The 21,446-nt window shown below is 42.2% G+C and overlaps 1 protein-coding gene across 1 annotated transcript in view; it reads left to right on the plus strand.

The window, feature by feature from the left end:
* Nucleotides 1–20,966, plus strand: part of DPF3 (double PHD fingers 3) — a 278,067-nt gene extending 257,101 nt beyond the window's left edge. The window contains exons 9-11 of the mRNA XM_050798846.1: nt 9,275–9,387; nt 18,423–18,504; nt 19,038–20,966. Coding sequence (XP_050654803.1) covers nt 9,275–9,387; nt 18,423–18,504; nt 19,038–19,108 — 266 coding nt within the window. The 3' untranslated portion in view covers nt 19,109–20,966. The remainder of the gene's footprint in view (nt 1–9,274; nt 9,388–18,422; nt 18,505–19,037) is intronic.
* Nucleotides 20,967–21,446: the final 480 nt, after the last annotated feature.

Genomic DNA, 21,446 nt, shown 5'->3' on the forward strand with positions numbered 1-21,446 from the left:
AACCCTCAAAATTAGACTAAAATGATTTAGAAACATAAAACAAAGTGTCTAAGTGTCATGAGTATGTCAGTCCTCTACTTCTAGGTACTTCTATGATTGCTTCCCAGGCTCACATAGAAAAGGATAGGAAAGCAGGAAAATATATTTTTTCCTTTTGATTTAACACAACTCTGTGGAATATTTTTAGGGAGAAAAAATGAGAATGCTGCTTCAAAGGTCCTCAGGCAATTAAAGAACTTAGACCACTCATTAATTCATCTTCTAATTCATGGATGATCAGCAGTTGGAGGATCATGGGGAATCAAGTGTTGACTAATCACTGCTGTTTTCCACCAGCTATCCATCAATTACAGACATAATGAAATTCTCCTGGATGTACTCAGGACAGTAGGAAGTACAGGGATTACAGGGTCTCCAATCTAAGCAATGGTTTCTTTTTCAGGCTCATTTTCCTAAAGAAAACACAGAGCCTTTAGCCAGGGCCCATGGTTGGATGCTCCTGAGGTCCAGAGAGGTCTGGAATGCACAGCCAACGTCAGGGCTTTGCATCTAAAATCGATGTCGGGCTCTGAACAATGATTCAGCCTGGCCTTCACACACTGTTATGGGGCAAGAATCACTTTGGGCAGCTGGTTGCCTGCAATCTACAATTCCAGAGAAGCATTTAAAAGGAAAGTCATCCTGAATTGCTCATACTGATGACCCTCTTCTCTTAGTCACTTCCTGCCTGGCAATATCTGCTGCTGTCACACAGCAGCTCAACCTAGCTCAACCCAGATCTCATATTCTTCATCAATGGAACCTTACCCAAGGCCTCTGTCTACCTTCCGTTTATGACAGCTCATCTGTATAGGCCCAATTTATTGCATGGGGGTGGGTGGTATGGTTGATGAAAAGTCCTTTAGATTTCTAGATTTCTTTTGCTTTCTGTCTTGGCCATCTTTTGTTGTGTTGACATTGGACTCGGACTGGGCTGGTCAATATGGGAAAGTTGACATGAATTCTAGAAGGACTTACCGGCTATTTTAATTTCTTTCTTAGTTTTTTTTTTCTTTTTTCTTTTTTAACTTCGAGTTTTAGCTGGCAAACTTTAGAAGGCTTGTTTATCCTACTAAGCAGATGGGCAATTGGGGATCAGTAGTATCTCTAAAAATACCATTTGTGGGTGGCATAGACAAAGCCACAGCTACATGGATAGCAGATTCTAATGCTTTAACTTAATATATTGAAAAACGAATGCCCAGAGAAGTCAAGTGACTTGTCCAAAGGACTCAGGTGCTGTAATATATCTCAAAGTGCAGCAGTTGTAACTTGAGGGCAGGGGTGAATTTTCTCACTGCTATATCCCCAGTACCTAGAAGAGTGCCTGCCATATTTATATATTCAACAAATACTGTCAAAGGAATGAATAAATGAATAAATTATTTTTTATCCTCAGCTGCAGTGACTAATTAGGGGCTTTGGGGTCATTACTATGACTCTCAACATATTCCTAGTGCTGTGCATTGGCCCCAAGTCGAGTCGAGTAAGTTGTATAAATCCAGGTCAAGGATTCCTTATCCCATTATTTCACTTTAAGAAGACCAACCATGATGCATGCCCTCAGGCTTATAGACAGGTGTAGATCTACTTCCTGGGGACTCTACCTTGGACCACACTTGACCACGAAAACTTGGGGAATTTCTGGGACCATTTGAGAATGGCACCATGAGCCCTTGGCTGTTTAGCCCATTAAAGTGCCCGTAATGCTCTTGCATGAATGTGCTTTGTATGGTTATTTATAAGAATGACTGGTGCAGTAGCCCCTGGGGCTTGCATCCCATGTGTTTCCTGGGTGCCACAGACCTTGGCAGCTGGAGGAGAGGATAAACAAACCTCTAAGAGGAGTGGAACTGGATGCACAGGAAGGTGTTTTGCCCAAGAAAGGGCAGCCACAGCTCACACTATCATTTATTTTTAATGCATTTTTGTTTGTTTGGTATTTGTCCTTTCCATTCTCTTTCTTTTCTTTGTCGTCTTTGAAGTGAAATAAAAATGGTGAGAGAAAAAGGGAGCCATTCACATGCCTCTGGAGTGCCATTGTGATCATTGATTTGCAGGTGTCTTCAGCGTTAGAAGTAACATCTGGGGGCAGATAGAGATGAACCTTCAGACCTTTGCAGAAGGTTTACAAAGCAGGGCTTGAGAAATAATTTTGTGAAGCAGCAGTGCCCAGTTATCCTACTTGCCATAGTATGTACATAAAGAAGTTGAACTCTTGATTGTTCAGAATTGGTCCATCCCTTTCCCCTTTACAGATTCAATAAATGACTGAGCCTCCTTCCCTCCACCTGCCAAGCTGAGTCTCAAAGTGGAGGAGCATGAAGAGAGGGGGAGGGAATGGGGCAGAGAGAGAGACAGAAGAGAGAAAGGAAAGAGAGAAGAGAGGAGAGAGAGAATGAAAATGAATGGATCTGATTGAATGAGATAGCTTCCCAAAGAGAACTAGTAATAATTTTTCTTCTCAAATTACCCTGTAGCATGATGATTCAGATATGACTATACTTTGCATGAATGCTTTAGCTAAACTTCACATATACATTTGCAATTTGTAAATACCAGGAATTTTATATGTGTTTGAGAATAAAGAGAAATATTCGAAATTTGAGCCAAATTATTTTCTAATGAATGCCCATGGAGACTTGTTTTTGGTGCTATTTTGGGTTGGAATTGATTCTATGTATTTTATATAATACAATTTCTATAAACCAAGCATCAGAACCAGAACAAGGAGCACAATTTGAGTTTTGCATTTACTTGCCTGAGAACCATGGATATTTAAGTTCTCTTTGCCTGAGAAATTAGCTTTTAAGAGATCAACATTGATAAATAAGGTAATAAAGTATAATTAGATGTTTATAATTTCACATTGAATAAATAATAGACCATGCTGATTTCAAAGTTATTTGTATTTATTTTATTTATGTTTTCAACGCATACCTAGGAAGATAATTTTTTTTCCTGGAGCTCTAATTCAATCAGCAATGTGGCTTAGCCTAGTCCAAATTAAATACCAGCGATAATACAATAAAAACTCTTTTAATAAGGATCATAATGTAAGAGACACATGTCATAGCAGTTTGTGTACTTCTTTTGCCCAGGGTTTGTTGAAAATGAACTGTGTTTCTCTCAATGTACTGAATATCTGTAGAGGAGGTTGACTAGTAGGTGACTCAGGTTAACTTTTAAGTTGCAATCATAATATGAGCTTAATCCACAAGGTATATTTAGATATTTTCTCCCCTAAAAGGCTGGAAATACCCTTGTGTTGGGGCAGTTGTGTATTAACATGCATAGAAATTGGCAGCTGTGAATATGAAACTAACACTGGTTTTGCCTGGATATTTATCTGTGTGCTTTCTCACTCAAATACCACAAAATCTCATTTGCTGTCCTTTGAACATTTTCAGCATCTGTGCCCATGTTTCTATAAAGACATGAGATGTGTCCTTCCAGTGCCAAGGCTGCTGTCACTGCTTTCAGATGCCTGCCTTTCCTTTTCTACTGAGCTCAATAGGCTGTAGTGTCAGAAACACCGGGTACTCCCAGCCTCATGGATTATCATCTGTCTGAGAAGTTTCCCATACCCCATTGGTTTCCCTTTGCCTCCATCTGCTGAAATAGCACCCTGAAGCCAAATGCTGATCTCCCAAAAGCCCACTCCAGCAGTTAGATCTCCCATACATAGTGGCCATGGGTGACTTACCCAGTGTCAACCTCTAGGGAGGATTGAGCTCAGTTCTGGAAGGGTTGGGGCTGAATCAGGAATGGCTCTTCACACCAAGTTCACCACTGACCCAGCTAAACAAGCTAGCAGGAGATTTACTGAATGCTCCTGATAGAATAAATTTAGAGGAACACCCGGGAAGGACTTGGTTTTTAATGATCCGGCTGGGCTGAATCATGCACACTGCACCATTTTCTAAATTCATTTTGGTAATTGGAATCTTAGAAATGCTCTGTTGAATCATGGCACCCAGGGCGGCCTAGGAAGGGTTGTCGTCCCTCCACTACACTGGGCTATTTAAACAGCAATATGGGTATTTCTTGCTTTAAAGAAAACTGGGGATATGAAAAATCTACATTTCCAAGCAAGTATTAAAAGTAATTGCTGTTGTTTCCATTAAAAACAACTGCAATTACTTTTGCACCAGCCTAATACCCTAGAGAATGAGGGTTAACTTCACATAAGAGATTAAGATAGGAATCCTCAAGTATCGAGTGACCGTAAGTATTATAAATTATAGTCATGTGCCTTATAGCCATGTGCCGCTTTTTTTCTTTCACCTTTGAATTGGAAAGACTGTATTTGTTATTCTTTTACTTTCAAGGTGTTTAGGAATTAGTTCTGGGCAAAAGTAAGGAGTTCTATCAGTGAACCTTAGAAACGAGCTGTTATTACTTTCCTTAGACACTTCCTTTTGTCTAACAGTGTGTATTGTTGAAGTAATTTTTGTAGCAGGTAAGAAGTCTCATTCTTGCAGTTTTATCTGGCAAATGATTTCTGCAGTTTTTGGAGAAAGGCCCGGGAGCAAATCTGTTATTGTGGTCCAGACAGGAGCATTTGGTTCTGGGCACAGTTTTTGCACCTGCTGATGACTAAACTTTTTGTGTCTCATCCTCTCTGGCTGAGAAATTACAATAGTATTTCCCTCCCCTACTTTCCTCTTGCGCTGGAGTGATGTCCTGAGTGTGGAGGGAAGGAGTTCTGCAGCCGCCGCTGAGGCCCGTCTTAGTCCTGGAGTTCTGCAGCCACCGCTGAGGCCCGTCTTAGTCCTGCATTTTATCGGGGGCTTGAGGCTGTGTGAGCTTAGCTCCCTTCCTTCGGGTTTGAAGATCTTCAGGAGGCTGATGACTTTCTCAAGATGGGAACACAGAGAACACCATGAGATTGTTTCAGAAACTTCCAACAGGCATTTCCCAAACCCACTTGCTACCATCCATTGTCCAAAGCTATCCCAGAAAATGTCTTCATAGCTCAGCACAGGAGTCTTAGAGAACTTAGACACAGAGCTGGCTCTCAGTAAATATTGGTGGAATGTCGCTAAATGCTTGCAGCACACACCGCCTCCGGCCCCTCCTCACAGAGACAGCTCAGATGCACAGTTGGCTGCTGAGTTCTGTCATGCTCTGGAATGTGCTGACTTTCCTTCCTCGGGGAGATGGCATGACTGAAGGGTGTTATTGTTAGTAGGGTAGCTTTTGCCCTGATCTGTCAACATTTCCTCACTCGGGCTCTTTATTGAGCAACGACAAACTAGAGAACCTGTGGCAGTAAACACAGCTGACCGCCTTCTCCTTCTTGAAACCTCTTCTTTTGGTTACTGTGACCCCATACTCACCCAATTTGCTTCTTACCTCTTGCCATGCTTCTCTCTTTCCTTTGCTGGTTCTTTCTTTTGATCTTGGAGGACTTGAGCTCCTCCAAGCTCAGTCGTAGACCCTTTTCTCTATTCTCCTTTCTTCTCTCCTCTTCGTTTCTTCCCCTAGATACTTGCTCATTCCCTTTTCCCTAGATAATTTCATTAATTCTCATGGTTTCACTTATCACCTATTTAGCAGAAACTTCTGAATTTCAACCTATACATTCAACTATCCACTCAACATTTCCACCAGAAGTCTCATAGTCTCAGTTTTAGCATGCTCAACACAGAAGCAATCCTCTTCTTCTATGTGGTCCCTGCAATCCTTCGACAGTCTTCCTCATCTAAGTTTCACTGTATTCTACAATCTACCTAGTTTCTTGGGTCAGAAACTTGGGAATATTTCTCATCACTTTCCCATATTCCCAACATTCAAACAATAGTCAAGTCCTGTCAAGTATTTCTTTAACATTTCTCAAATTTCCACCTTAGTTGAATCATTCTTGTATCTCTCCTGGTAGCTGCATTAGCCTCCTAACTAGTTTCCTGGCAACAATTCTTACATTCCTGTACCCTCCCACCCCTCAACAATTCTTTCCTTAGAGAGCAGCACCTTCATCCTTCCTTCCTCCCTTCCTCTCCCCTCCCCTTCCCCTCCCCTTCCCCCTTCCCTTTCCCATTCCTTCTCCCCTCCCCTTGCCCTCCCCTCCCCTTCCTCTCTCCTTCCCATCCCCTTCCCCTCTCCTCCCCTTCCCCTTCCTCCCTCCTTCCTGCCTTCCCTCCTTCCCTTCCTTCCCTTCTTTCCTTTCCTTCCCTTCTGTGCCTTCCGTCCCTTTCATCCCTTCCATCCATTCCCTTCCCCTTCCCTTCCTTTCCTTTCCCTTCCCTTCCCTTTCCTTCCTTCCCTCTTTCTTTCCTTCCTTCCTTCCTTCCTTCCTTCCTTCCTTCCTTCCTTCCTTCCTTCCTTCCTTCCTTCTTTCCTTTTCTTCCTTCCTTCCCTCCTTCCTCTCTCTCCTTTTTTCCCCTGTCTTCCACCTTCCTTTATTTTTGATAATTTAAATTTTTATTTGTTTTCCTTATTTTCAACTATTTATTTTAACATAATTATAGCTTCATAGGAAGTTACAAAATATATTACAGAATGGTCCTTGAGCTCTTCATTCAGTGTTCTCCAAGGGCAACATCTTACGTAATTATAGCACAATATCAAAACCAGGCAATTGACATTAATGTAATCATAGACTTTATTCAGATGTGATTGGTTTTACATGCACACATACATATGTGTATGTGTATGTATAGTTCTATGCAATCTTATCACATATGTAACCATCACTACAATCAAGATATAGAACCACTTCATCCCAATAGCCCTCACACTAAAGAATGCTCCTTTAAAAACAAAATGTGATCCACTCACGCCTTGCTTAACAGCCTTTAATGACTTAAAAGCCCCAGATTCTTAAATAAGGGCTGCAGATACCTGTAATCTGCCTCCAGCTACCTCTGCAGCCACCTCTTACCCCTTTCCTTTTGCTCACCAAGCCTCTGCTCACTGGCCTTTCTCTTCCTTGTAATTTGCTAAGCTGCTTCACTGCTCAAAGCCTCCACCCATGCTGTTCCCCTTACTGGGAATCATCCTCTTCCCACCTAGCTAACTTCTTATCCAACACATATCAGCTTAAAGATCTTTCTCAGGGAAGGTTTCCTTGACATCTCAGTCCAGGTTAGGTTTTTCTATTGTTTGTTTTTACGGCCAATTATGATTTTCCTTCATGGCATTAATTATACAATTGTAGTTGATAGTTACGTGTGTAGCTGATTCGTCTGAGGCCTCTTTGGCTAGGCTGGAAGGGCTCGAGATGTCTTGCTCATCCGCACTGTGTCTTTTCTGTCCAGTGCAATGGCTGGCCTTGTAGGTGCTCAATAAGTACTTGGTAAGTTAATGAATAGTTATCCTAAGCTGGCTGGGTGTGGCTGGGGTGTGGCACAGAACTGGGCAAAGTCAACTTGTCTATATGAGCATCAGCTCCATGACCTCATGTTCATGCTCTCAGTGGTGCCCTGTCAGAGAAACTGGGCATCTGTGGTCATACCACATGGAGTCCCAAACAGGTATTTCCTGCCCTGTACCCATCCCAGTGTTCTCTCTGAGAGATTGGAATAGGAAGTAACCCTGGCTAGTGTTCCTCTTAGACAAATCTTTGAGATGCTTTCAAGAATATCAGCTGGCTGTTCACCGAGGCTTTTAATGTAAGGCTTCTTTCTCTTTGGGGCCACTGTCATGGTGCCATCTTGATAGGGTTATTAGTTCAGAGCTGTGGGAGTCTCTAAGTTGAATGGTACCTGATAAGTCCTTGAAAAGCTTTTAGATCAGGCCTCTCCTTGCTGCTTCTGCCAGTATTCACTAAGTGTCCCCTCCCTACCACCAACAAGTCATGTCCACACCCCTTGCACTCTCCAAGATAACTCAGCGTGGTTTCTATTTGTGGAGCTCAAAATGTGAAGGATTCTTATGTTGGCCGAATAGATGGTATTTCATCCAAAGGGCCATGATATGAACAGTTCTCTGAAGATTTGAAAGGGAGGAATTGGGGGCTTCTGCTAAGATGTGGCTTTGCCAAGGGGCGGTGGTGCCATGAGGGATCCTGTCTGTGGAAGACACTAGGTTGGCAGCGCTAACCATGATTGGTGTCCCCTGTCTCTAGCATTCTTCTTTAAAGCATATAATCCTTCAAATGAAAGAGGCAACACAAGGCACTATATAATGGGTTTGGCGGAATTGGAAGCTCTGGAGAACAATGAATGCTTGGCAATGGGCAAAGCGTCAACTTTTTTTTTTTTTTTTTTTTTTTTGACAGAGTCAGTAGTGGGCTTTGCCCTGGGTGCTCTGGGCAGATTCTGATCTGGTTCACAGATCTGGGAGACCTGGGAATGTTATCCAAGTTTTCCTTCCATGCCAGATAGAAGGCCAAGGGTCTTTGCATTCTACAGTTCATGGCCATCCTCTCCCTGCAAGCATCTCTCTTTTAGGTGACCTAGGTCTGAGGACTGAGTCCAGTTCTGCAGGCCAAGTCTTGGACATGGCTCACTGGGGCTGTGCTCGAAGGTCACAGCTTATTGTCTCTCCTTTCGTCTTGTGATTGGGTTGGCTTCCATGAAACTTGGGATGGAGAAAAGAGTTAGAACCGGCGACCAGTCCTTTTAGGATAGACCTGGCCATTTGCTCTGATGCTACATTTCTTTGCCGTCCCTGCCAGGCCACTTCCTTCTGTAGTCCCTGGTACTGTTCAGGGTGCGGACTTTTGCTAGTCTCATGGGTGTGGGCATGGCATGGGTACTTTAGGTAACAGTGCAATGCCTCATCCTACTCCTGAGCACTGACCCTGGGAACCTCATACAATCCTTCTGATATCCTCCCTTGCACCCCAAGGCAGTGTAAATAACTGGTTGGATCAGAAGGCCCAGTTCCAAATAGTTCTTACCTGTTGTGCTGCCACAGCTGACGCTGGGGCTTGGAGGGTCCCGCAGGTGTCCCTCATAGTGCTACCCCAGGCTGTGTGCTCTGGAGTTTCTTCTCTCCTTCTCTCTGGTAACTGCTTTCTGTCCTCATCAACTGGTTACACCTACTGGGGAACATGATCTTAGTGCAAGCAGAATTGGATATGCTTATATCTCTGTTTTGCCCTTGATCTGAATAACGGGGTGGTGAAGAATGTGGGTAGGGCCCTGTCTGGGCCCCCATTTTTTTCCCTACGCCATGCTACCCTGCCCTGCTTGCACACTGGGCATCGATGTGTTTCCAGTTAGTGGTGTTGAGGGGTGGCAGTTCAGACTTTGGCCCTAACTCTGCTGTTTCTGGCTTCCTCCAGGTCACCCAACCTGCCTGCAGTTCACCCTGAACATGACTGAGGCTGTCAAGACCTACAAGTGGCAGTGCATAGAGTGCAAATCCTGTATCCTCTGTGGGACCTCAGAGAATGATGTGAGTTTGGGGCTTTCCCTGTGGGAGGGAGAAATCCACAGAGCTGGGGTCCTTTGAGGGGTGAAGAGGAAGGAAGGACTCTTGTCCTGGGGCCTGTTACCCTGGCACTTGGGAGCCACCTGGCCATTAGCAATTGAGGGCTCAGAGACTGGCAGTGGGGAACACTGCTTATGGCAGGGATGTATTTGACTGTTTCCACCACATTCCACAGTATATGATCTCATTTGGTCTAACTGTTAAACATAATAAGTGCAAAATTTTCAAGAACACTTATTATTATGGGCAATTTCAAACATATACAAAAGCAGAGAGATTAATGGAATTGATGTACGCCCATCACCAGCTTTGACAAAGATCAGTACACATCCAACCTTGTTTCATAAATACCATGACCTCCCTCTCCACAGTCTCGGTCATAATATCGTTTTACCTGTAACTATTTCATATGTATTTCAAAAGGGTAAGGACTTACTTTTATACCTAAACAACCAAAATATTAACATAGCTAAAAAATCAATAATTCCTCAGCATAATCAAACATCCAGTCAACAGTTCTATTTCCTCAATCGTCTCATAAATGTTTCTATTACAGCCTGTTGATTTGAATTGGGATTCAAATAAAGCCCATACATTGCAATTAGTTGATATGTCTCTGAAGTTTATTTAAATATTTGTAGGTGCATATAAACATATATATAACTTCTTTAAATAACACATAGACTTTTCCCTCCATCTTACTCTCTTTATTCCTCCCTTAAATTCTTTGTTGAAGAAATCAGATAATTTGTTCAAGTTCTCATGACTGTATTTGACTGAGTGTATCCCTGTGCTGTTTGACATTTTCCTCTGTCTCTTGAATTTCTTGTCAATTGTTAGTTAGGGTTAGAGGCTTGATTCAGGTTGCATTTCTGCCTCTCTTTCTGTGTCTGTCTTTATCTCTCTCTCTGTCCTCTCATCAACTGTGTCTCCATCTATCTGTCTCTCTCTCTCTTTTGGCAAGACTACTTCAGAGATGGTGGTGTATACTTTCATCAGGAGGTATCTAATGCCTGATGTTTCTCTTTTGTAAAGGTAGCATCTATTGATGACCTTTGACTAGATTAACTATTCTGTTAGGGGTTGCAAAATAGTGATATTCTTATTGGATAATTTCTTTTTTGGTTAATGGTTGGAGTAATTCCAGGAAGAGAAACTTGCCTAGTCTTTCATTTGGTTACCTTCAGGTGTAGATCATATAGAAATGGCAGGAAAAATGCTTGGTTCTTTCCTTTTGTCAGTTTTAAAAAAACAGTGTGGTTAAAATATCTATTTATGATTTAAAAAATTAAAAAATAGTAATTGTGGGATATCTTCTTAAGATGATAAAGTATTTGTACCTTAGAACTAAAGCCAGTATCTTATTGAATGAGGAAAACACTAGGCAAAATTCCACTAAGATTAGGAACCAGGGGAGGGTGCTCACTATCTCTATAACTAGGATTCGATACTATTCTGGAGACATTAGCTAATGCAATTGGACAGGAGAATTTAATTAGAGATGTAGGAATGGATAACAAAGTAATAAAACTCTATTTTTATATTACATGATAGTATATCTGGAAAACCTTAGAGAATCAATGATAAGCTAACTCAAACATAAAAGGTAACAGATTATAAAACTAACACACAATAATTCATAACCTTCTCACATACAAACAATAACCAGTTAGAGAACATATTTCCATTTCTAATGGCAGCAAAGAAGAAATATTAAGGGATATATTTAACAACAGATGTGCAAAACCTATATAAAGAAAACTTTTAAACACTTTTGAAAAGACACAAAGAACAAATGGAAGGGCATCTTATGATCTTGGGTAGAATGACTTGACATTATAAAGATGTCAGTTTTCCTGAGTTAATTTATAAATTTATTTGAAGTCCAATAAAAATATCAATGAACTTTTTTATAGAGTTAGACAAATCGATACTTAAGTTCATATGAAGAAACAAACATGCAAAAATAGCCAAGAAAATACTGATAAACAAACTATGATGGAAACTAGCCCTACCAGATATTAAAACATACTGTAAAGCCTCTATAGATAAAACAGTGTGGTACTGATGCATGAAGAGACAAATAGACCAGTTGGGATAGAATAGAAAGCCCATAAATAGATCCAACTACATATGGAAATACAGTATGGGGTAAAGGTCACATCTAAAATTACTGGGTCAGAGACAGACTTTTAAATGAATGGTGCTGGAACAACAGGGTAGCCATTTGAGAAAACACAAAATTAGATTTATATCTTATGCCATACATAAAAACAATCACCAGATACATTGGGGATCTAAATGTACAAAGTAAAACCACGCTAGTACTAGAAGAAAGCACAAATAAATTCCTCTTTAATCTAAATACAGGAAAAGGTTTTCAGACTGTGACTCAAAATCCAGAAGCAATTAAATAAAATGTTGGTACATTTGACTACATAAAAATTTTGCATAGTCAAAAACATGATAAAGTCAAAAGACAACTGACAAACTGGGAGGCAATTTTGGCAGCATGTACCACAGTTTAAGGGCTAATTCCCTATATAAAAAGAAGTGTTAAAAATTGAGGACAAAGGACCAGAAACCTGATAGGAAATGAGAAAAATGCATGAAAGACAATCCACAAAAGATATAAAAATGACCCTTAAAGATGCAAAAAAAAGTTCAAATGCACTCACAAAGAAACTCAAGGCTGAGATATCATTTCTTACCTATCAGATGGGCAAAAGTTGAAAAGTATGACAATATATTCTGTTGATGAAGCTATGGGAAAAATGGTGCCTTCATACATTGTTGGTGGGAATATGAATTAGTATAACCCTGTGGAAGGAAATTTGACAATACCTAACAGAGCTAACATGCACTTAACTTTTGACTAAGCATTCTCACCTATAGGAATCTACCTTGAAGATATACCCCCAACATGATGGAAATACATATGCATAAAGTTATTTGTGGTAGCATTGTTCATTATTACAGAATATTGGAAACAACCTAAATATCCATATATAGAAGAGTAGTTGTTGAATAAACAATGGCACAGCCATACAGTGGAGTACTATGTAGCTGTAAAATAGAATAAGGCAGATGTCTATGAATTGATTTGGAGTCATTTCCAGGATATATTGTTAAGTAATAAAGCAAAGTAAAATAGAATATCTATAGTATGCTGACCTTATTGTAAGAAAAAAGACACATAAGAAAACCTACATGCATTTGCTCACTTGTGTAAAACAAATATAGGAAGAATAAACAGGATGCTAATGAGATTGGTTATCTACACGGGTCTGGAAGAATGGGGTAGGGAAAAATGGGAATATGAAAATGGGGCAGTAGGGATAAGGGAGGAACAACACTTCTTAGAGAATACTTTCTTGTGTAGCTTTGACTCTTACAACCATCGTAAGGTTTCACATACCTCCCAAATAGATAAATACTTAAAATCAACCAAGATGTAGGGAAAAACTAAAATGGAATAAAAACCGTAACAAATAAACATAACTCTAACATAAATAGATAATGTAACCATAGAGTTATGAAGAGTGAGGAAGAAAAGAATAACCTAAGTAACTTTGGAAAACAGTATTTTGACTGTGTGTTGTAAAGCTAAGGGCAGAAATAACTGTACCACAAATACTGTACTCTAGTTAATTTATTTTCATAGGTATATGAATTAGTAATTCTGAAACTACATATGCTAGATTTGAACTAATAACTGTGTATTGTGACTAATGAGAGTCTAGTTTCTCAAAGTCAGAAAAAGAATAACTAAATAAAGGGGGGAAGGCTAGATTGAAGGCATTGGTTTGGAATAGTGAGTATCGCTATGAACTCATGATTTTATATACAATGTATTATATATAGTTTATACATATTATATCTATATCTAGCCATATGTGTACACACATATTAATAGACAGAAATAAGTAGAGATGTATGCATGTGTACCTACACATACATTTATTTCCTACCTGTGTTGGCGGGGAGGGCCTAGAAGCAATGACAACACAGAAGCAATGAAGACACATGGCATCAAGAAATTGGTTTCTAAACACCATTCTCTCATATAAAGAACCATGGATCCTTAGAGAAATGGCTGATTCCAGGGCTGGGATGTAAAATATGCCAGATGAGCCTGGAATATTATGTGGTGTCAGAAAATAAGGAAGTGTTTAAAAAATGAAAGGGTATTTTCATGTGTCTAGAGGACACAGGAAGCAACTTGAAGGAACCCTTAATGGCCAAATCTAGGAAAACTTTAGCTTAAAAAAATGATATTATTAGGTTATAACCTAAAGAAAAAAATAAATATCTATACTAATGTAAAAATTGAATAAATAAGTAAACAGAGGAGAAGGGAAGCTCTTCCTTAGAGCAGAATTCCAGTGAATAAATGTAGTGGGAAAGGGGAAATAATCGTTGGGAACACTTCACAGTTATGTGAGAACTGTCAATTGATGCTAAAATTAGTGGGCAAAAGTATGATGAGAAATAGGATATTTGCATAATCTCAAATATCCTATTTCTCTTGTTGAGGGGATAATCTCCAAGTATCTCTCCAACAAGATTACTTATTAGTATATTACAAAGGGAAAAACAGTAACTTTACAGTGGAAAATAAACAGCAGACACTACCTTAACTATATAATCACAGATAACATTACAAGTAATAAGACATACTGGCCTCAATTACCCCCGATACGATGCGCCGAGAAGGGTGCAACATTACTTTAGTGGTATTCTTGCTCAAAAATACCTGCGTATGTGGATCTTCTCATGAGAAAAGATCCAACTGAAATTGAGTGACATTTACAAAATCACTGGGTTGGACTTTTTGAAAGTGTCAAGCTCATGAAAGACAAAGAAACTGAGGAACTGTCACAGATTGAAGGATACTAAGAAAACACAACAATTAAATGCAATGAGGGATCTTGGATTGGATCCTGGGGAAAGAGACATAGGTGGGGGGCTGGGCATGGTGGCTCATGTCTGTAATCCCAGCACTTTGGGAGGCTGAGGTGGGTGGATTACCTGAGGTCAGGAGTTTGAGAACAGCCTGGCCAACATGGGGAAACCCTGTCTCTACTAAAAATACAAAAATTAGCCAGGCATGGTGGCACATGCCTGTAATCCCAGCTACTCGGGAGGCTGAGGCAGGAGAATTGCTTGAGCCTGGAAGACGGAGGCTGCAGTGAGCCGAGATCACGCTACTGTACTCCAGCTTGGGCAACAGAGTGAGACTGTCTCAAAACAAACAAACAAACAAAAAGAGACATAGGTGGGAAAACTGGAGAAATTCAAATAAAGTCTATAGATTAGTTAATAGTATTACACCAATGATAATTTTCTGATTTTCATAATTCTGCTATAGTAATATAAGATGCTAATATTAGGGTACACTGAGTACAATTCTCGGCACAATTTCTGTACTTTTGTCTAAGTTTAAAATTATTTCAAATAAATAAATAAAAATACAGTGTGATGTTTCTCTAGCATCTTCTGAAGGTGACTAAGGTTTAAAAAAATATGTTTATGAACTGAAGATTTTAAACATATTTTATTTGTTGTAATCCATTATAGGTAAAATTGTCCCATCTTTGACCAGTGGTAGCATATTCAGGTAGGATCCTGAGTCCTTTTGACATACTTCTAATAGTATTTGATAGCTTTCTTACTTTGTAATATCTAAATATATTTATACATTTTATGCTCCAGACCTGGAATCACCTATTTCTCCCGGGACTCCTAGTTCCTTTTAGTGGGCAATGGTCTTTGGAGAACATAATGTGGGTGCTAGAGGTGCTAATTTTGCTGTTAGTCATTGTTTTGGCGCACTTTCTGTGGACAGAGGTAGAAAATATTTTTTTGCTTGTTTTAAAGATAAACTACACCATGAATTTATACTGATGCATCCAGTTCATACTTAGAACCAACTATTGAGTTTTGACTTAACTTCATTGGCCTACATTTCTATTTTCTTTCAACCATGTTACAAAATCTTGCTTTTCAATGATACCAACATAATTACTCATTTGACGCACATAAAGCAGTCTCAGAATATTGATTCCGATATTTACACCAATAATATAATTGCTGAACATTACACACACACCCATATATATGCATATTTGCATTTATTTATGACCTTAAGTTATGTCCTACTAAGGATGTATTGTCAGATTAATTGTTTTATAGTCATTTGGAATAGTTTCTCTCTGTGTGGTTATGCCACCAGTTGGTTCCTGGATAGCTGGTAGTGAGAGGTACTAAAATTGTGTTTGTCATGAGAGTTAGCATGAACTGGGGGTTCTTGGTGGTGGAAGAGAAGAGAATATGGTGCTAGACAATGGTCAACCCATGCAAAATGCACTTAAACTCTCAGGTGCCCAGTTTTCCTTTGGGAAACTGTAATCCAGGATATTCTACCTATTTGTATTTCCTATGTAACTGCTATAGTAGGGGTTATTGCTGTTTTTAAGGCATTAATAACACTGTTTCTGACAAGTCCTGTCTGTTTTCTGTCCCCATCCTAACTTGTTTCTCCTTGTATTATCCTATTATCCCTAAATCAAATTGTCCTGTAGCTTATTCTGGTTCTACAATAATGATGTAACTTTTTTGGCGTAAACTACAGTGTGCTCGTCTTCATCCTACCTCTCTGACTGTTCCTTCTCAGTCTTTTTTTCTCTGCCTACCCTGTAAAGTTGGAGTACCCCAAGTGTCTATTCTTGACCTTCTTCTCAGTAAATTCTTTTGGGTCCTTGATCTTTCAGATAATTCAATGAAAGCTATGAATTTACTCTTTCCATAGAAACATGTACTTTCTACCTATGTACAAAATTCTATGTATCATTTCAAGGGGTTCATGGACACTCCTCCATGAAGACAAGTTCAAAGACATTTGCTTTCACACATTCCAGGCTTCCTCTCCTAGGACCTTCATTTGCCATCTAGTTACAATGACTCCCAAATCCATATCTCACACCCAGACTTCTCTCCTGCTCTCTTCAACAGCCTCCAGGTCATCCCTATCTGTAGAACATGTCTATAGCTGAGGTTGCCCTCTCCCCCCCATGAGTCTGCTCTTCCTCCCATGTCCCAATGGGTGACTGTATCATCAGGCTTGCTGACCAAGCCACAACCCAGAGGGCATCCTTGGCTTCTTCCCTATCACTCTCCCCATCTAATCAATGATGCTTAAATGGGAGCAAGACCCATTTCTTTCTCCATGCCACAGTCGTAATTCAGGCCACAATCATCACGCATCTGGATAGCTATAGCAGCTTCCTAACTGGTCCCCTGGCCTCTTGAATGAACCTCTCTCCCACTGGGTATCTACTCTTACATAGCAGCTAGTAAGATCTTTCTAAACTGCAATCTGATCATATCACTGCCCCGTTGATAACTCTTCAAAAGCTCTCCTGTTGCCCCACTGATGGAGTTTAGCATGACAAAAAAAGCCCTCCTTGCTGGCTCCCTGGGGATTCCGACTGCTATATCTAATTTTATCCAGGATTTCTGCACTGGTGGGAGCCAAGGTGAGATTTGATATAAAACTTTATGTTGAAAAAGTCTTATAAGCCATCCAAACAGTTTCAAAAATCACCAAATAGAACAGGGCTGAAACTAGGGGGTGGGGCCAGATCACAAACAGTTTCTGAGTAGCTCCTGTATGCAAGGAAGTCACTACAGTGGATGCAGTGATGAAGAAAACAAGATTTTCCCCCAAGGGCCTTATAGTCCATAAAGAGGATAAAGGGTGGAAAAAAGAGGCATGTTCCAAATTAATTAGTCAAGAAAACAAACATGTAGATGTCTTTTTTTTTTTTTTTTTTTTTTTGAGACAGAGTCTCACTCAGTTGCCTAGGCTGGAGTGCAGTGGTGCAGTCTTGGCTCACTGCAACTTCTACCTCCCGAGTTCAAGAGATTCTCCTGCCTCAGCCTCCTGAGTAGCTGGGATTACAGATGCACGCCACCATGCCCAGCTGATTTTTGTATTTTTAGTAGAGATGGGGTTTCACCATGTTGGCCAGGCTGGTCTTGAACTTCTGACCTCAAGTGAACCACTCACCTTGGCCTCCCTAAGTGCTGGGATTACAGGCATGAGCCACAGTGCCCGACCAAGAAAACAAGCATGATTAGATGTCTACCACATGCCAAGCATGTAACATAAAGGAAAATGCATTTAAATGTCACAGAAAGGGAAAGTACCATGGGGCTCTGCAGGAGGGAAGAGAGAACTTCCAGTTGAGGTAGATTAGCAAAGTCTTTGTGGAAAAGAAGTGCTTGAAGAAGATGTACTTGAAGGGCAGGCAGGGAATGGACATGCAGAGAAAGGGTCAGGGGTCTGGGAGAGCCTCTATGCAGAAGTAGCCATTGGTGCAAAGATATGGCCTGTGTCCTTTGAAGTTAACCACAATCCTGGGGGGACCTGTTCTCACCTGGGCTCCAGCCTCCAGACAGTGAGGAAGCTTCTGGAAGCCAAGGGATGGCGCTACTTGCATTTTTCTACATTCTAATGAAACCCTGAAGAGGTTCTGAGGTTCATCCCAGTACAGCTGTTGCCCATTTCACAGATGGAGGGAGTGGAATCCAGAAGAATTCAATTAAGATCTTCAAATATATAAAGTCATGGACAATAGAGACATTTTCTGCCCTTTGGAAGCAGAGCTATTGGCTCTGGAAGTTCAGAAGAATAAGGAATCCTTTTAAATTTGGATGTGAGGTGGTAGTCACAGAAGGCTTCTTGGAGGAGGTATGAGTTAAGCAGAACCCTAAAATAGGTGTAGGATTTATATAGGCTGGGAGGTAGAGGGGGAAACTCTAGGTGTGGGAAAAGCACAGGCATGTTCAGGGGACAGTGAGGACTCCATGTGGGACCTGGAAAGGGGATCCAGTGAGGCCGATGTGGAAATAAGGCTGATGGGTAAGTAGGGGCCAGACATTGGCCCCAAATAACGGAATCTCTCCTCCTCTGTGCTTGCTCTGTGTTCCATCAGGACCAGCTACTCTTCTGTGATGACTGTGACCGTGGCTATCACATGTACTGTTTAAATCCCCCGGTGGCTGAGCCCCCAGAAGGTAATGATGATGAGGTCAACAGTAACAACAGCAGCAGATACTACTACTACTAGCACTTACTGAGCTCTCACCATAGTACAGGCCTGTGCTAAGGGCTTTACATGTCCATGTCTTGTCTCATTTAATCGTCACAACCCCACAAGGTAGGTACGACGACTGCCATTTTACAGATGAGGAAACTGAGGCACAGTCCAAGCAGCTGAAATTTCAACTTGAGGGCCGAGGAGGTTTTTCCCAGACATGCAGTGGAGATGCTGGGGAGGTGTGAGCTTCCAGGGGAACTAGCGCAGGCCCGGCGACACTAGTTTGGAGGCATGACCAGGGAGTGAGGGTCTCGATAAGAGTTGAGCCCATCTCCTCTGAGCACCTGCTTTCTGCTGAGCCACAGACTCCGGCACGTTTTCAGGCCTGGGACTTGGTTTCTGCATTGCCGAAGTTCAAAGGAAACAGGGTTTACAAGAAGTTAGGAGCACTGGGGTGGGGCTCCAGAGTTAGCAGAGGGGCTGCTACTAAAGCCATCTCATTTCTTGCAGGAAGCTGGAGCTGCCACTTATGCTGGGAACTGCTCAAAGAGAAAGCCTCAGCCTTCGGCTGCCAGGCCTAGGGCCCTAGGTCACAGAATGTGACTTGCTGCTGGAGAGGCTAAAGCAGAGCCCAGCTCAAACCAGAACGCGCCCTCTTCCTACATATCCAGACAGACCAACTGTAAGGAAAAGAAATAGTCCCAGAGGGGCACGGACACATGGAACCAAGAGGGCGAGGCATCTCCTGACCGCCCCCGATATGTGCGGAACTTCAGCCAGCACCTCCTTGTTTCTACCGGAAGGAAGTTGCACTTCGGAAGAACACCGCCGGCCCTAGCCCTGTGGAACCCCTTTCACTTTTGCCCTAGCACCGAGGCCCTCTCATTGGTTCCCATTTTAAGGGAAGCCATTTCCTGACCACTCACCCATCATTGTGTGTAGTGTGGTGTTTTTTATCTATTGTGTTCCAAGAAATCTTCGCACAGCCCCCGCCCCCTCCAGCTTAGGCTCTTCATCCTGAAATTCTCACCTGAGGAATAAAGGGCTGTGGAGAAGTTGTTGTTTATGGCAAGCCTCACTGGAAACTTCTAGACTTGGGGTCTTGCAACCCCTTCTTGTTCCTTGGTGTCTGTGGTGACAAAGAGTTGCCTTCTAGAACCTCAGCAGTGGCATCCACAGCCAGCCTGGTCTTGATCCACTGCCTCAAGTTACTAGATGGGGGCGGGGAGGGAGGGAGAGGCGCTGAGCCATGGGAGGAAGCATTGCGGAAATGGTGCCAAGGCCCCGCCATAGCCAGTCAGTACTTGTTATCCATCGGGAGAGACTTTGCAAGGGGCCAGGCTGGTTCCTTGACCTTAGAGCTGGGACATCCTTTAGGTGAGACCAGCCACAGCCTATGGACAGAGGAAGACGGTCAAGCCTCTGCCTCTCAGCCCACCTGGGTCTGGAGAACTGGTTCAGCTTCCCCTGGTGGGACTCAAGAACCAGGAAGGGGAGTGAAGGCTGCTCAATCATGTGTCTGAATGCTGGATACAGGGGGCTGCAGCTTTGAGAAACCTTCAGTATTGATGCCACGCTCTGAATTCCTTTTCCTAAGTAATTTCTTCTTTCCACGTAGTGTATGTTCGCTATTGTCTACTGAGACCTGACTGGGAATTTTAAGATTCCCAGGGGAAGGAGAAGATTGTTATCTAAACAAATAATTAGGGTGAGGTGGTCATCATTCACGACCAGGGTGGCCACATTTTAGAACTCTTAGTGCGGGGGTTACTCTTGTCTCCTAAGCTCCCCAAACGTGCAGGACTCTTGTTTTAAAAAAAAATGTGTCTAGAAGAAAGAGGTGGGGAGGCTGAGCTTCCGAGAACTCTGTGTGTTGGAAGATAGCCCCGAGGGCTGGAGCGGATTGGGCTGACTTTGAATCACAGCAGCAGCACAATAACTGACATATTTCTGGAAAAATCATTTGCCCGAAGGGCAGGTCTCGGTGAGCGGAACCCTCGCGCATGCTTGGCTTCTCTGAAATCAGCTCCATCTCTGTGGTCCGGCTGCTCACAACAAAGGCCCAGGTTATTTTTAGTTCTTAAGCTCCTGAGGAAGCTCCCGGAGACTCGGGCTAGTTGGGCCACTTCTGCCCGGCTGCAGTATTTGTGCTGTCCCTCAGCAGGAGTGCTCCTCTCCAGGCTAATTGCTCTTGGCCAGTGGACCCAGGGCAGCTTGGCATGAAACCAAGCAGTGTGGGTCTCCCCCACGCTTCTGCAGAGTGACCTGTGGCAAGCGATGGGGGTCACTCTCCTGCAGGGGCCTGTGGCCTCAGAGTGAATCACACACATACATAATGGTTTCATTTAAAGGGCCCCTGTCCGGATGGAATTTTCGTCTTCCTCATAAGTAATTTCCTTCCGCCTGCTGGTCGGTGAGCTCGTCTGAATCCTGAAGGCCCAGGGAGGGATAGGGAGGGTGACATTCCATCAGAGGGGCACATTTTCTCTCCTGACTACTCTAGCTCTCTCTCTTCCCACAAAACTCAAAGCAGGCTGTCTCCAAAGGCTAATAATTGGTTTTGAGAGTCATTTTAATTTAAATTTAGAGAAAAAAATTCCCCAAATGTTCCCAAATGCCACAATAGCTTAAAAACTTAAAAAGCAAGTCTGAAACCCCAAATTGTGGCTCTACACGTCCTCTTCGGAGTATGTGTAAATTTGTTTTCCACAGAAGTGCAGGCGATAGGGCACCCCTGTTCTATCTCAGCCCCACGTCTGCTTTGCCCACACAAGCTGAGCCTGAGCTGGGTCTCCCAGGCCAAGGCAGGGCACTGGAACTTGCCTGCAGTGGTGAGGGTCAGGGCTCTGGAGTGACATTAGGATGGCCCTGGAATTCCCCTCTCTGCTTCATTACTCCCTGCAGAATGGGGCCAACCCA

Source organism: Macaca thibetana, chromosome 7 (assembly GCF_024542745.1).
Source record: "Macaca thibetana thibetana isolate TM-01 chromosome 7, ASM2454274v1, whole genome shotgun sequence".
Taxonomy (NCBI): Eukaryota; Metazoa; Chordata; class Mammalia; order Primates; family Cercopithecidae; genus Macaca; species Macaca thibetana.